The sequence below is a fragment of the Ranitomeya imitator genome, chromosome 1 (genome assembly GCF_032444005.1).
Source record: "Ranitomeya imitator isolate aRanImi1 chromosome 1, aRanImi1.pri, whole genome shotgun sequence".
In the NCBI taxonomy this organism is placed as follows: Eukaryota; Metazoa; Chordata; class Amphibia; order Anura; family Dendrobatidae; genus Ranitomeya; species Ranitomeya imitator.
In genome coordinates this window covers 819,868,599-819,885,909 of record NC_091282.1, presented here as the reverse complement: position 1 = coordinate 819,885,909, position 17,311 = coordinate 819,868,599, and the positions used below count along the sequence as shown (strand labels likewise).

The following is a 17,311-nucleotide window of genomic DNA, read 5'->3' as shown; positions in this document are numbered from 1 at the left end:
AAGTTTAAATCACCCCCCTTTCGCCCCAATCAAAATAAATCAATAAAAAAAATATCAAATCTACGCATATTTGGTATCACCGCGCTCAGAATCGCCCGATCTATCAAATAAAAAAAAGTATTAACCTGATCGCTAAACAGCGTAGCGGGAAAAAAACTCGAAACGCCAGAATTACGGTTTTTTGGTCGCCGCGACATTGCATTAAAATGCAATAACGGGCGATCAAAAGAACGTATCTGCACCGAAATGCTATCATTAAAAACGTCATCTCGGCACGCAAAAAATAAGCCCTCAACCGACCCCAGATGATGAAAAATGGAGACGCCACGAGTATCGGAAAATGGCGCAATTTTTTTTTTTTTTTTTAGCAAAGTTTGGAATTTTTTTTCACCACTTAGATAAAAAATAACCTAGTCATGTTTGGTGTCTATGAACTCGTAATGACCTGGAGAATCATAATGGCAGGTCATTTTTAGCATTTAGTGAACCTAGCAAAAAAGCCAAACAAAAAACCAATGTGGGATTGCACTTTTTTTGCAATTTCACCGCACTTGGAATTTTTTTCCCGTTTTCTAGTACACGACATGCTAAAACCAATGATGTCGTTCAAAAGTACAACTCGTCCCGCAAAAAATAAGCCCTCACATGGCCAAATTGACGGAAAAATAAAAAAGTTATGGCTCTGGGAAGGAGGGGAGCGAAAAACGAACACGGAAAAACGAAAAATCCCCCGGTCATGAAGGGGTTAAATAGAATAGAAGAATCACCCTTCGAAAAGGAAAAAAAAACAAAACACACACACACTGACAGACAATGAAAGCGAGCAAGGAAAATGACTCATTAATGGGGACCAGTCATATGCTCCATGCTTGTCAAACCGCAGGTTGCATAAACTAGATCCTTGCTGCAGGCATATTTTTCTCAGCATTTCAGATAAGGTATCCTTTAAAGATCCAGCTGGAAAACAGACTAGTCCAACACCTCTCACTGCCTACTTTTCCCAGCGGCGTTCTAGGTGATTGACAGATCTCTCCCGTACCAAAAGACTTATAGTTAGTCAATAACTTGGAGCAGTGACAGAAAGCGCCGGCCAGGGGCAGAGCCAGACCTGATCACCAAACTATATTTTCTCTTTAACGCCGGAGCTTTTCAGAAAATAGTCCACCTAGGTGCAATCGTGCAGCCAGGCTCCAATTCATGCTGCCTGCTGTTGGGCAGTATGAATCAAATGACAGGTTCCCTTTAAAAAAAAATAGGTATCTTACATAACGTATTATAGTACATTTATGATCTTTCAACTAACCTTTCCCTGAGTATCCAAGCCAACTAAAGCCAGAGACGTCCAAGACATCTGTAACGCTTTAAAGTGTATGCATGGGGTAGGTGACCGCTGCCGTTTTAAGCTAGGTTCTTCTGATGGGCGCATGGAGTTGCCAAATAGCACTGCCATTGTCTGTAGAGATAGTCTGTGCACAATATGCACATTGCCATCATGGAATGCCAGAGCAAGGCCTGCAAATATGATTGAATTCTAAACATTAGACATGCAAGTACTCAAATAACAGCCATGAAATCAATCTTCAGGATAAGAATAATGTTATTTGTAGCACATTGAATCTTAGGAATACCATACCCAAGCCAGGATAGAACTTTGTATCGTTTGCTACTTTGATGTCTGTGTTCGTAAGGGAAATTGGTAGTTTGGGCAATGCCACGGCAGAAACACGCTCCAGTTCATTGGTAGCAGATAATATGCGCCATTTCAGGATCATTGGTTGCTTATCACTTACTGCAAGGCAAAAACAACAGCATAAGGCATAGAGACAAAATAGAAGAATTTACATATCACACGTATTGACAATTATACACGGTATGGTCAAAATAATAATAATATTAATTTTATTTATATAGCGCCAACATATTCCGCAGCGCTTTACAAATTATAGAGGGGACTTGTACATACAATAGACATTACAGCATAACAGAAATCACAGTTCAAAACAGAAACCAAGAGGAATGAGGGCCCTGCTCGCAAGCTTACAAACTATGAGGAAAAGGGGAGACACGAGAGGTGGATGGTAACAATTGCTTTAGTTATTCAGACCAGCCATAGTGTAAGGCTCGGGTGTTCATGTAAAGCTGCATGAACCAGTTAACAGCCTAAGTATGTAGCAGTACAGACACAGAGGGCTATTAACTGCATAAAGTGAATGAGAACATGTTGCGAGGAACCTGATTATGTTTTTTTTTGCTTTTTTTTTTTTGAAGAGGCCACACAGGAATAGTTAGGTTAGTGTGTTGAGGCGGTAGGCCAGTCTGAACAAATGCGTTTTTAGGGCACGCTTAAAACTGTGGGGTTTGGGGATTAATCGTATTAACCTGGGTAGTGCATTCCAAAGAACTGGCGAAGCACGTGAAAAGTCTTGGAGACAGGGAGTGGGAGGTTCTGATTATTGACGATGCTAACCTGAGGTCATTAGCAGAACTGAAGGCACGGGTAGGGTGGTAGACTAAGACCAGGGAGGAGATGTAGGGTGGTGCTGAGCCATGGAGAGCTTTGTGGATGAGGGTAGTAGTTTTGTACTGGATTCTTGAGTGGATGGGTAACCAGTGTAATGATTGGCACAGGGTAGAGGCATTGGTGTAACGGTTGGTGAGGAAAATGATCCTGGCAGCAGCATTCAGGAAAGATTGGAGCTGGGAGAGTTTGGTAAGAGGAAGGCCGATTAGTAGAGAGTTACAATAGTCCAGACGAGAATGAATGAGTGAAATAGTAAGAGTTTTTGCAGTGTCTAAAGTAAGAAAAGGGCGAATTCTAGAAATGTTTTTGAGATGCAGATAAGAGCGAGCGAGCCAATGATTGGATGTGGGGGTGAAGGAAAGCTCGGAGTCAAGTATGACCCCAAGGCAGCGGGCATGTTGCTTGGGAGTAATGGTGGAACCATACACGGAGATGGCAATGTCAGGCAAAGGTAGGTTAGTAGAGGGAGGAAACACGAGGTGATCAGTTTTTGACAGGTTCAATTTCAGATAGAGGGAGGACATGATGTTAGAGACAGCGGTAAGACAATCACTGGTGTTTTCTAAAAAGGCAGGCGTGATATCAGAAGTGTATAATTGGGTGTCATCAGCATAGAGATGGTACTGGAACCCAAATCTACTGATTGCTTATCCAATAGGGGCAGTATACAAAGAGAAGAGGAGGGGGCCTAGGACTGATCCTTCAGGAACCCCAACAGTAAGGGGAAGGTAAGAGGAGGAGGAACCAGCAAAAGATACAGTGAAGGAGCCGTCAGAGAGATAGGAGGAGAACCAGGAGAGAACGGTGTCCTTGATGCGGATGGAGCGGAGCATAGTGAGGAGGAGTTGATGATCCACAGTGTCGAATGCTGCAGAGAGATCCAAGAGAATTAGCATGGAGTAGTGACCATTAGATTTAGCTGTTAGTAGGTCATTAGAGACTTTAGTGAGGGCAGTTTCAGTAGAGTGTAAAGAGCGGAAACCAGATTGAAGAGGGTCTAGAAAAGATTTATCTGAGAGATAGCGGGTAAGACGGGAGTGGACCAGGCGTTCGAGGTGTTTAGAGGTGAAGGGAAGATTAGAGACAGGTCTATAATTAGCGGCACAGTTTTGATCGAGGGATGGTTTTTTTAAGTAATGGATGTATGATGGCATGCTTAAATGAGGAGAGAAAAATACCAGAAGAGAGAGAAAGGTTGAATATTTCTGTTAGGTGAGAAGTGACAGCCGGGGAAAGGGACTGGGGGAGATGTGACGGAAAGGGATCACTGGTGCAAGTGGTCGGGCGAGAAGATGCAAGGAGCCCGATTACTTCTTCTTCTGTGACTGGTTCAAGGTCAGAGAGTGAACTAGATGCAGTAAGGTAGGGAGGACAGTGCATGGTATAAAGGGATTGGGAGATAATTTCCTGTTGAATGTGGTAAATTTTTTCTTTGAAGTAATTGGCCAAATCGTCAGCGCGGAGATGTGTGGTTGGGGCTTGCACTCTTGGGTTGAGTAGGGACAGGAAAGTGTCAAAGAGACGTTTAGGGTTTTTGGACAGTGAGGTGATGAGGGTGTTGAAATAGGTTTGTTTGGAGAGGTGAAGGGCAGAGTTCTATGCTTTTAGCATGAACTTACAATGGATGTGAAATCTTCGGGTAGATTAGATTTTCTCCACAGACGTTCGGCGCACCTGGAGCACCGCTGCAGGAAACGTGTTTGCAGCGTGTGCCACGGTTGTCACCGTCTGTGCCGAGTTGTCCTATGTATAGGAGGTGCAATTTCATCCAGGGCACTTTGCAGGGTTTCATTGTAATGCTTCAGTGCAGAATCAAGACATGAGATGGAGGAGATAGTGGCCAATGATGACTGCAAGTTCTTCATAAGTTTCTGGGTGTTAATGGCCTGTATGTTTCTATAAGTGTGGAAAGTAAGGGTGACCTGAGCAGGATGGCAGTTCTTGATAGAGAATGAAAGAAGGTTGTGGTCAGAGCGGGAGAGGGGAGTTTGTGAAATCATCCACTGAGCAAAGTCGGGAGAAGACCAAGTCAAGGGAGTTTCCGTCTTCATGCGTTGGAGAGTTAGCTACGAGAGGCCGAAAGAGGAGGTTACAGATAAAAGGTGAGAAGAAGAAGGGGAGAGGGGAAAAGCAATGGGGATGTTGAAATCACCCATGATGAGGGTGGGGGTGTCACAGGAGAGAAAGTGTGGGAGCCAGGTGGCAAAGTGATCCAGGAACTGATGGGAGGGGCCTGGGGGACGATACACCACCATCACTCGCAGGGAGAAGAGGATGTAGAGTCTGATAGCATGGACTTCAAAGGAAGGGAAGACAAGTGATGGTACTTGGGGGATAACTTGGAAGGTACATTTGGGTGATAGGAGCAGACCAACTCCTTCACCTGCTCCGTTGTCCGATCTTGGGGTATAAGAAAAGTGTAGTCCACCATATGAAAGCGCAGCAGCAGCGGTGGTGACTGACTGCTGGATCCAGGTTTCAGTAAGAGCCAGGAGGTTAAGATAATTAGAAAGGAAGAAGTCATGGATGAAGGAGAGTTTATTACACACAGAGCGAGAATTCCAAAGGGCACAATTGAAAAAGACAGAAGGCATGCATGGAATATTAATAAGGTTAGAGGGGTTTCTGAGTGTAGCAGTTGGCAGGTTTGACTGGCTATAACATGGGGGGCCGGGGTTGGGAGAAATGTCTCCATCGACTAGGAGAAGGAGGATAGAAAGAGTGAGCAGATGGTTAAGTGATTTGTGAGAGCGTCTCCTGTGTTGGATGGTCGGACTGAATGAATCTGCTTTGTAAAGCAATGTGAACAGAGCATGAGTGTTATACATAGGAGAGGCAAGGACAGAGGGGCCGATATGGATGGAGTGTAGAGAGTTAATGCAAGGGCGGTGAATGTGAGTGAATGCAGCAGCCAGGATAAATATTATACAAATACATATGGTGAATATTTGTTCTGTTTCAAATGAACAGGGAATAGATTTAGATTGTCAAAAGTACGCAGCCAGCTGTTCTAACATGCCAATCCAACGCCACTCATTACAAACTGGTGCCATCCAATTTCAAAAGACAAAAAATAGCAATTCAAAGAGCTGTTGAATTAAACAGCAGAAATGCCCAGTAGACCCCACTGACTACAATAGGGTCAGTTAGGTTTCTGTTCTGATTGTGCCAAGAATACCGGACAGAATGGCAGAGGCTGTCAACAGAATCTCCAAAGCAATGATTACCAAAGCCTGACAGTCAAATGTCTCCCTTGATACAAAAAAACCCTCAAACATTCTCGGACTAAAGTGTCCTAGAATGTATGAAATTGTTTTGAGTCTGAATAATAAAGAAAATTTTTGTATATATATATATATATATATACACATACACACACACACGCTTCTCACAAGATTAGAGTATAATCAAAAAGTTACCGTAATTTATTTTAGTTCTTACAGGTGTTTTTGTTAATTATTCTAATTTACTGAGATAATGACTTTTGGGTTTTCATTGGCTATAAGCCATAATCATCAACATTAACAGAAATAAACACTTCGTTACCAACAGAACCGAAAGCATCGAACTCAGACATAACAGCAAATCAGAGGAAGCGGTGACCTGTGATCAGGCGATCCGGGCAGTAATGCTGCTTGTTATTTCCGGCAGATCGCTCCCGATCACAGTCCTGCCACCGGCGATCACAGAGGATAATCACGGAAGTGACGTGTGCCAGGAACAGGCGGCACCCCTCGGGGAAGCAGGGACTGCACAGCGCCAGGAGTAGGTGAGTATAATTAGACAGCCCCCGCTCCCCATCCCCTGCTGACCCCTGGGTATGACTCGAGTATAAGCCGAGATGGGGACTTTCAGCCCAAAAAAGTGGGCTGAAAATCTCAGCTTATACTCGAGCATATACGGTGTATATATATGTGTGTTTGTGTGTGTGTAATAAATATATATATATACACATACATACACACACACACACAGTTAGGTCCATATATATTTGGACAGAGACAACATTTTTCTGATTTTGGTTATAGACATTAACACAATGAATTTTAAACATAACAATTCAGATGCAGTTGAAGTTCAGACTTTCAGCTTTCATTTGAGGGTATCCACATTAAAATTGGATGAAGGGTTTAGGAGTTTCAACTCCTTAACATGTGCAACGCTATTAAAGGGACCAAATGTAATTGGACAATTGACTCCAAGGCTATTTCATGGACAGGTGTGGGCAATCCCTTCGTTATGTCATTCTCAATTAAGCAGATAAAAGGCCTGGAGTTGATTTGAGGTGTGGTGCTTGCATTTGGAAGGTTTTGCTGTGATGTAAACATGTGGTCAAAGGAGCTCTCCATGCAGGTGAAACAAGCAATCCTTAAGCTACGAAAACAGAAAAAAAAACGATCCGAGAAATTGGCAAAAACTACAGTTTGGTACATCCTGAGAAAGAGAGAAAGCACTGGTGAACTCATCAATGCAAAAAGACCTGGGCGCCCACGGAAGACAACAGTGGTGGATGATCGCAGAATAATCTCCATGGTGAAGAGAAACCCCTTCACAACAGCCAACCATGTGAACAACACTCTCCAGGAGGTCGGCGTATCAATATCCAAATCTACCATAAAGAGAAGACTGCATGAAAGTAAATACAGAGGGTTCATCTGTCCAATTAATTTTGGTCCCTTTGAAAACAGGGTGACACATGTTAAGGAGCTGAAACTCCTAAACCCTTCATCCAATGTTAATGTGGATACCCTCAAATGAAAGCTGAAAGTCTGAACTTCAACTGCATCTGAATTGTTTTGTTTAAAATTCATTGTGGTAATGTCAATAACCAAAATTAGAAAAATGTTGTCTCTGTCCAAATATATATGGACTTAACTGTACACTGCTCAAAAAAATAAAGGGAACACTCAAATAACACATCCTAGATCTGAATGAATGAAATATTCTCATTGAATACTTTGTTCTGTACAAAGTTGAATGTGCTGACAACAAAATCACACAAAAATCATCAATGAAAATAAAATTTATTAACCATTGGAGGCCTGGATTTGGAATGATATTCAAAATAAAAGTGGAAAATCAAATTACAGGCTTATCTAACTTCAGTGGAAATGCCTCAAAACAAGGAAATGATGCTCAGTAGTGTGTATGGCCTCCACATGCCTGTATGACCTCCCTATAATGCCTGGGCATGCTCCTGATGAGGCGGCAGATGGTTTCCTGAGGGATCTCCTCCCAGACCTAGATTAAAGCATCCGCCAACTCCTGGACAGTCTGTGGTGCAATGTGACATTGGTGGATGGTGCGAGACATGATGTCCCAGATGTGTTCAATCGGATTCAGGTCTGGGGAACGGACGGGCCAGTCCATAGGTTCAATGCCTTCATCTTGCAGGAACTGCTGACACACTCCAGCCACATGAGGTCTGGCATTGTCCTGCATTAGGAGGAACCCAGGGCCAACCGCACCAGCATATAGTCTCACAAGGGGTCTGAGGATCTCATCTCGGTACCTAATGGCAGTCAGGCTACCTCTGGCGAGCACATGGAGGGCTGTGCAGCCCTCCAAAGAAATGGCACCCCACACCTTTACTGACCCACTGCCAAACCGGTTATGCTGAAGGATGTTGCAGACAGCAGATCGCTCTCCACGGCGTCTCCAGACTCTGTCACATGTACTCAGTGTGAACCTGCTTTCATTTGTGAAGAGCACAGGGCACCAGTGGCGAATTTGCCAATCCTGGTGTTCTGTGGCAAATGCCAAGGATCCTGCACGATGTTGGGCTGTGAGCACAACCCCCATCTGTGGACGTCGGGCACTCAGACCATCCTCATGGAGTTGGTTTCTGTTTGTGCAGACACATGCATATTTGTGGCCTATTGGAAGTCATTTTTCAGGGCTCTGGCAGTGCTCCTCCTGTTCCTCCTTGCACAAAGGCTGATGTAGCGGTCCTGCTGCTGGGTTGTTGCCCTCCTATGGCCCCCTCCACATCTCCTGGTGTACTGGCCTGTCTCCTGGTAGCACCTCAAGCCTCTGGACACTACGCTGACAAGACACAGCAAATCTTCTTGCCACAGCTCGCATTGATGTGCCATCCTGGATGAGCTGCACTACCTGAGCCACTTGTGTGGGCTGTAGAGTCCGTCTCATGCTACCACGAGTGTGAAAGCACAACCAACAATCAAAAGTGACCAAAACATCAGCCAGAAAGCATTGGTACTGTGATGTGGTCTGTGGTCCCCACCTGCAGAACCACTCCTTTATTGAGTGTCTTGATAATTGCCAATAATTTCTATCTGTTGTCTATTCCATTTGCACAACAGCATGTGAAATTCATTGTCAAACAGTGTTGCTTCCTAAGTGGACAGTTTGATTTCACAAAAGTTTAATTCACTTGGAGTTATATTCTGTTATTTAAGTGTTCCCCTTATTTTTTTGAGCAGTATAAAAAAAAAAAAAATTATATATATATATATATATATATATATATACACACACACACATATATATATACTAGATGGTGGCCCGATTCTAACGCATCATGTATTCTAGAATCTGCATGTCCACTTAGTATACAGCCCAGCCACTTAGTATACAGCCCAGCCACTTAGTATACAGCCCAGCCACTTAGTATACAGCCCAGCCACTTAGTATACAGCCCAGCCACTTAGTATACAGCCCAGCCACTTAGTATACAGCCCAGCCACTTAGTATACAGCCCAGCCACTTAGTATACAGCCCAGCCACTTAGTATACAGCCCAGCCACTTAGTATACAGCCCAGCCACTTAGTATACAGCCCAGCCACTTAGTATACAGCCCAGCCACTTAGTATACTGCCCAGTCATGTAGTATATTGCAGTCATGTAGTATATTGCACAGTCACGTAGTATACTGCACAGTCACATAGTATATTGCCCAGTCACATAGTATATTGCCCAGTCACATAGTATATTGCCCAGTCACATAGTATATTGCCCAGTCACATAGTATATTGCCCAGTCACATAGTATATTGCCCAGTCACATAGTATATTGCCCAGTCACATAGTATATTGCCCAGTCACATAGTATATTGCCCAGTCACATAGTATATTGCACAGCGACGTAGTATACAGCAGACGCGTAGTATACAGCATAGACACGTAGTATACAGCACAGCCTCGTAGTATACTGCCCAGTCCCGTAGTATATTGGCCAGCCACGTAGTATATTGCCTAGCCACGTAGTATATTGCCTAGCCACGTAGTATATTGCCCAGCCACGTAGTATATTGCCCAGCCACATATGTAACAGGTTAAAAAAAAGAGTTAAAATAAAAAATAAACATATACTCACCTTCCGAGGGAGCCCTTGTAGTCCTGTCGCCTGAGTGCGGTGCAGGCGGCAGCTTCCGGTCCCAAGGTTGGATGAGCACAGGACCTGTGATGACGTCGCGGTCACATGACCGTGACATCATGGAAGGTCCTTCTCCCATACCATCCTTGGCCCCGGAACCTGCCGCTTGCACTGCCGAGGAGAGGACGCGACGACGGAGGGTGAGTATAGCAGGTTTTTTGGTTTTTTTAATTATTTTTAACATTACATTTTTTTACTATTGATGCCGCATAAGCAGCATCAATAGTAAAAAATTGGGGACACACAGAGTTAATAGCAGCGGTTACGGCGTGCGTTACCCGCGGCATAACGCGGTCCGTTAACGCCGGCATTAACCCTGTGTGAGCAGTGACCGGAGGGGAGTGTGCGGGCGCCGGGCACTGACTGCGGGGAGTAAGGAGCGGACATTTTCTTCCGCGGCAAAACAGCCACGACCAATCAGCGACTTGGATTTCCATGACAGACAGAGGCCGCGACCAATGAATATCCGTGACAGAAGGACAGACAGAAGGACAGACAGAAGGACGGAAGCGACCCTTAGACAATTATATAGTAGATTGATAGGGGTGTGTATATATTTTTTTCCTGGAAAATGAAAGATCAGTGCTAGATGTCCTACCAGCAAAACCGTTATACTTCCCACACTGTATACTACATTATGTGGCCTGCAAAGAGAAGTATTACGTACCTCCAGGGGACAACTGCTGGAAGATATTATTAACAGGAAGTCCCTCTTTCCTCAGGGACCAGCACTCTGCAACACTAAAACACTGATTAGAAGCACAGAGGAGCACCTAAGAAAAACAGAAGGCTTATCAGTGTATGGTTAAAAAAAAACAAAAAACATATGCCCATCAAGATCAGACAGAGTTAAGGACATCATGGGGATGAAGGGAAGCTATGTGGGTTCATTCTGAAACTTTGTAGCTTTCTAGACTGTCTTGCTCTTTGCATTTACCTGTTCAGACATATCTCGAGAAAGAAACTTGAGATGCGTCACTGCAGGAAACTTGTCCTTGCGTGCAGGATCGGTGGTGCAGCGCATGAAGAGTGATGGAAGGATCTCGGTGTCGATTTTGCATTTTTCACTTACGACAGACACACAGACTTTATAGAACTGTACAGGGGACGTGCTGCTTCCATCACAAGTGGCTACAACGATGTTGCCACCACCTGTAAAGGCAATATCAGCCAGTGCCACCCTGCATCGAAGGCGGCACAGACTTTCAGTTGCTGTCAACACTTGTCCATTGGGCTTTAATAAAGACACAGTCACCAATCCGCTGATAGTAACAGCAATCCAGCCTTCCATTGGTTTTCCTCCAAACAAGGTGAGGGAAGGAGAAAACTTTACACGAGAGAATTTTTCGCCAAAACTGGAAACTCCAGACTGGTAAAAGAATAAAACCAGTGAGATAAACATGATTTTATTAGAAAATATTCTATATAAAGACTTTTATGAGAAATGGCTATAAACTACCATGTCACCTTTTCCACGTGAAGTGCTAATTTAACACCATTATGAAGCCATGAAAGAGCAACGATAGGGTCACCATCCACTTCACTTCCCGCCAAGCTCTGCCAGCTATTCGCTAAGTGGTCTGTCATTCCCCAGCACTTTATCCGTCCATCTGCATCCGCTGACAGAAGGCGGGAGCCTACGAACCAAATAAAGACACAGCTGAGGACATAGTCACACTAGAAATTGCAGTATGATCATCAAGATCCTGATTCATTATATAAAAAAAAGACATTTACAAAGTAAGGGGTTAATCCCCTCCTCTCCATTTAAGAAAACAACGACATTTTGCCATCACTTACCAGATTGGTCCCACTCCAAGCTAGTGATGACTTCTTGGTGGCCAGAATTTATGGAGTAGACATCCCAAGGATGTTCCGTGTCCAGGATGTGAATCATGTGTGTAAGATCTTCAATGGGAAACAAAACAAAAAAATTCATAAAACAACTTACTTAAAGAGGTTTTTGAGGATTAAAGAACTGAACACAATTTATTGGTAAGGGCTTCGCAATATAATACAATCACAACATGTACCTGTTATTTCTCTCGCCATTCAACTGCAGTGCTCCTGGTCGCTTCCTTTGTCTGCAGTTATAATCTGCCCCTTTTCTGAAACGACTGCAGCAGCCGACCACTGGCCTTTGTACAGTACAAAACTAAGTCTACAGTCATGTTCTGTATGTAGAACACTAAATATGGCTGCAGCCAACCACACACAGGACAATGGGGAGCGCCACACACCATCTCCATGCACATGGAACTCTTTCAAAGCCATAGCCAGCAACACCTTTCGATATCTAGACCATTCCTCCGTTTCTGAGAAATCAGCATTTGAATTGATATGCAAATGACTATGGTATTTCTGACGCCTCTGTCACTCCAGCTCTATTTCTCTCCCAGCACCGCCTCCTCCTGCTTGACTGATGGCTCCTTTGCCTAAAGTCACAAAATACAGAGGTTGGTCAGTCAAGCAGGAAAAGGCGGTGTGCTGGATGAAAATAGAGCTGGAGTGACACAGGTTTCAGATCTCCAATAGCACTTCAGCATCTGAATTGATTTGCAAATTAGTGCGATTTCTCAGTAATGGAGGAACGAACTGGCCATGTGAAGGCATTACTGGTCTTGTCTTTGAAAAAGCTACATGGGCAGATAGTTTTGGGTGTGAAATCCTACTGACAGATTCCCTTTCATAGGGCAAAAAAAATCCACCAGTTTCCTGCATAAGGCCGGGATCACACACAGCGAGATACGGCCGAGTCTCGCAGGTTAAAAACAAGCTCTGGCACCGGCACTCCGGAGTGGAGCGTGCGGCCGCATATCAATACATGGAGCCGCACGCTCCGCTCTGGAGTGCCGGTGCCAGAGCTTGTATTTAACCTGCGAAACTCGGCCGTATCTCGCTGTGTGTGATCCCGGCCTTAGATTGTAATCAGCACTCTGTCCGTTTTTATGAACAATTTTTCTAGTACGCAAAAAAAGTCTGATGGAGGTTTCTCAAGCTTCTGAATGAGATTTAAGGTATTTGTCCAGTGAAAACACGTTATCACCTCTCTGCCGGATCGCTAACCATTTATTTATGGGTAGGACCCCTACTACTGGTACCAACACCAATTGGCAGACCGGGGCATTCTATTCCTACGGACGATATGCATGATAGACCGCTGCTCCGTGGGGCTGCTGAGCACTGCGCTCGGCTTTTTCCAGCAGCCCCATAGAGACTGAATGGAGCGCCAGTCTGGAGTCCAACATGCTGCTTCACTTTGCAACCAGATAGGTTCACAAGACAACCCCTTTAAATACTTATAACATATCCACACAGGATCCCCAGCAACATGCCATCAGTGTCTTTAAGATGAGAGCTCTGGGACCTGTACCTATTAAACACTAAAGAATATGCCAATATTTAAGAAACCTTGAAAAGTGGTTAATGTCCCCTATCCTGGGCCTTTTCCTGGAATAATGTCCACTATAATGGGCCCCTTCCTGATATAATGTCCCCTATCCTGGGCCTTTTCCTGGTATAATGTCCCCTATCCTGGGCCTCTTCCTGGTATAATGTCCCCTATTCTGGGCCTTTTCCTGGTATAATGTCCTCTATTCTGTGCCTCTTCCTGGTATAATGTCCCCTATCCTGGGCCTCTTCTTGGTATAATGTCCTCTATCCTGGGCCTCTTCCTGGTATAATGTCCCCTATCCTGGGCCTCTTCCTGGTATAATGTCCCCTATCCTGGGCCTCTTCCTGGTATAATGTCCCCTATCCTGGGCCTCTTCCTGGTATAATGTCCCCTATCCTGGGCCTCTTCCTGGTATAATGTCCCCTATCCTGGGCCTCTTCCTGGTATAATGTCCCCTATCCTGGGCCTCTTCCTGGTATAATGTCCTCTATCCTGGGCCTCTTCTTGGTATAATGTCCTCTATCCTGGGCCTCTTCCTGGTATAATGTCCCCTATCCTGGGCCTCTTCCTGGTATAATGTCCCCTATCCTGGGCCTCTTCTTGGTATAATGTCCTCTATCCTGGGCCTCTTCCTGGTATAATGTCCCCTATCCTGGGCCTCTTCCTGGTATAATGTCCTCTATCCTGGGCCTTTTCCTGGTATAATGTCCTCTATTCTGTGCCTCTTCCTGGTATAATGTCCCCTATCCTGGGCCTCTTCTTGGTATAATGTCCTCTATCCTGGGCCTCTTCCTGGTATAATGTCCCCTATCCTGGGCCTCTTCCTGGTATAATGTCCCCTATTCTGGGCCTTTTCCTGGTATAATGTCCTCTATTCTGTGCCTCTTCCTGGTATAATGTCCCCTATCCAGGGCCTCTTCTTGGTATAATGTCCTCTATCCAGGGCCTCTTCCTGGTATAATGTCCCCTATCCTGGGCCTCTTCCTGGTATAATGTCCCCTATCCTGGGCCTCTTCCTGGTATAATGTCCCCTATCCTGGGCCTCTTCCTGGTATAATGTCCCCTATCCTGGGCCTCTTCCTGGTATAATGTCCCCTATCCTGGGCCTCTTCCTGGTATAATGTCCCCTATCCTGGGCCTCTTCCTGGTATAATGTCCCCTATCCTGGGCCTCTTCCTGGTATAATGTCCTCTATCCTGGGCCTCTTCTTGGTATAATGTCCTCTATCCTGGGCCTCTTCCTGGTATAATGTCCCCTATCCTGGGCCTCTTCCTGGTATAATGTCCCCTATCCTGGGCCTCTTCTTGGTATAATGTCCTCTATCCTGGGCCTCTTCCTGGTATAATGTCCCCTATCCTGGGCCTCTTCCTGGTATAATGTCCCCTATCCTGGGCCTCTTCCTGGTATAATGTCCTCTATCCTGGGCCTCTTCTTGGTATAATGTCCTCTATCCTGGGCCTCTTCCTGGTATAATGTCCCCTATCCTGGGCCTCTTCCTGGTATAATGTCCCCTATCCTGGGCCTCTTCCTGGTATAATGTCCTCTATCCTGGGCCTCTTCTTGGTATAATGTCCTCTATCCTGGGCCTCTTCTTGGTATAATGTCCTCTATCCTGGGCCTCTTCCTGGTATAATGTCCCCTATCCTGGGCCTCTTCCTGGCATAATGTCCCCTATCCTGGGCCTCTTCCTGGTATAATGTCCCCTATCCTGGGCCTCTTCCTGGTATAATGTCCTCTATCCTGGGCCTCTTCTTGGTATAATGTCCTCTATCCTGGGCCTCTTCCTGGTATAATGTCCCCTATCCTGGGCCTCTTCCTGGTATAATGTCCCCTATCCTGGGCCTCATCCTGGTATAATGTCCTCTATCCTGTGCCTCTTCCTGATATAATGTCCCCTATCCTGGGCCTTTTTCCTGGTATAATGTCCTCTATCCTGTGCCTCTTCCTGGTATAATGTCCCCTATCCTGGGCCTTTTTTTTTGGTATAATGTCCCCTATCCTGGGCCTCTTCCTGGTATAATGTCCCCTATCCTGGGCCTCTTCCTGGTATAATGTCCCCTATCCTGGGCCTCTTCTTGGTATAATGTCCTCTATCCTGTGCCTCTTCCTGGTATAATGTCCCCTATCCTGGGCCTCTTCCTGGTATAATGTCCCCTATCCTGGGCCTCTTCCTGGTATAATGTCCCCTATCCTGGGCCTCTTCTTGGTATAATGTCCTCTATCCTGTGCCTCTTCCTGGTATAATGTCCCCTATCCTGGGCCTCTTCCTGGTATAATGTCCTCTATCCTGGGCCTCTTCCTGGTATAATGTCCTCTATCCTGGGCCTCTTCTTGGTATAATGTCCTCTATCTTGGGCCTCTTCTTGGTATAATGTCCTCTATCCTGGGCCTCTTCCTGGTATAATGTCCCCTATCCTGGGCCTCTTCCTGGTATAATGTCCCCTATCCTGGGCCTCTTCCTGGTATAATGTCCCCTATCCTGGGCCTCTTCCTGGTATAATGTCCCCTATCCTGGGCCTCTTCCTGGTATAATGTCCCCTATCCTGGGCCTCTTCTTGGTATAATGTCCTCTATCCTGGGCCTTTTCCTGGTATAATGTCCCCTATCCTGGGCCTCTTCTTGGTATAATGTCCTCTATCCTGGGCCTTTTCCTGGTATAATGTCCTCTATCCTGGGCCTTTTCCTGGTATAATGTCCCCTATCCTGGGCCCCTTTCAGTAATGTCACCCACCCTTCCAGTAACAGTCACCAGTCCTGAGCTCCTTCCTGCTATAATGTCCCCTCTCCTAGGCCACTTCCTGGTATAATGTCCCCTATCCTGGGCCTTTTTCCTGGTATAATGTCCTCTATCCTGTGCCTCTTCCTGGTATAATGTCCCCTATCCTGGGCCTTTTTTTTTGGTATAATGTCCCCTATCCTGGGCCTCTTCCTGGTATAATGTCCCCTATCCTGGGCCTCTTCCTGGTATAATGTCCCCTATCCTGGGCCTCTTCTTGGTATAATGTCCTCTATCCTGTGCCTCTTCCTGGTATAATGTCCCCTATCCTGGGCCTCTTCCTGGTATAATGTCCCCTATCCTGGGCCTCTTCCTGGTATAATGTCCCCTATCCTGGGCCTCTTCTTGGTATAATGTCCTCTATCCTGTGCCTCTTCCTGGTATAATGTCCCCTATCCTGGGCCTCTTCCTGGTATAATGTCCCCTATCCTGTGCCTCTTCCTGGTATAATGTCCCCTATCCTGGGCCTCTCCCTGTTATAATGTCCCCTATCCTGGGCCTCTTCTTGGTATAATGTCCTCTATCCTGGGCCTCTTCCTGGTATAATGTCCCCTATCCTGGGCCTCTTCCTGGTATAATGTCCCCTATCCTGGGCCTCTTCCTGGTATAATGTCCCCTATCCTGGGCCTCATCCTGGTATAATGTCCTCTATCCTGTGCCTCTTCCTGATATAATTTCCCCTATCCTGGGCCTCTTCTTGGTATAATGTCCTCTATCCTGGGCCTCTTCCTGGTATAATGTCCCCTATCCTGGGCCTCTTCCTGGTATAATGTCCTCTATCCTGTGCCTCTTCCTGGTATAATGTCCCCTATCCTGTGCCTCTTCCTGGTATAATGTCCTCTATCCTGTGCCTCTTCCTGGTATAATGTCCCCTATCCTGGGCCTCTTCTTGGTATAATGTCCTCTATCCTGGGCCTCTTCCTGGTATAATGTCCCCTATCCTGGGCCTCTTCCTGGTATAATGTCCTCTATCCTGTGCCTCTTCCTGGTATAATGTCCCCTATCCTGGGCCTCTTCTTGGTATAATGTCCTCTATCCTGGGCCTCTTCCTGGTATAATGTCCCCTATCCTGGGCCTCTTCCTGGTATAATGTCCTCTATCCTGGGCCTCTTCCTGGTATAATGTCCTCTATCCTGGGCCTCTTCCTGGTATAATGTCCTCTATCCTGGGCCTCTTCTTGGTATAATGTCCTCTATCCTGGGCCTCTTCCTGGTATAATGTCCC

The 17,311-nt window shown here is 45.6% G+C and overlaps 1 protein-coding gene across 1 annotated transcript in view; it reads right to left on the bottom strand.

Moving 5' to 3' along the window:
• Window positions 1-17,311, bottom strand: part of MED16 (mediator complex subunit 16) — a 44,747-nt gene that overhangs the window by 26,313 nt on the left and 1,123 nt on the right. Inside the window, exons 2-7 of the mRNA XM_069740091.1 lie at window positions 11,718-11,825; window positions 11,385-11,554; window positions 10,855-11,286; window positions 10,585-10,690; window positions 1,634-1,789; window positions 1,304-1,512 (exon numbers count right to left, since the gene is read on the bottom strand). Of these exons, the coding sequence (XP_069596192.1) occupies window positions 1,304-1,512; window positions 1,634-1,789; window positions 10,585-10,690; window positions 10,855-11,286; window positions 11,385-11,554; window positions 11,718-11,825 (1,181 nt within the window). The remainder of the gene's footprint in view (window positions 1-1,303; window positions 1,513-1,633; window positions 1,790-10,584; window positions 10,691-10,854; window positions 11,287-11,384; window positions 11,555-11,717; window positions 11,826-17,311) is intronic.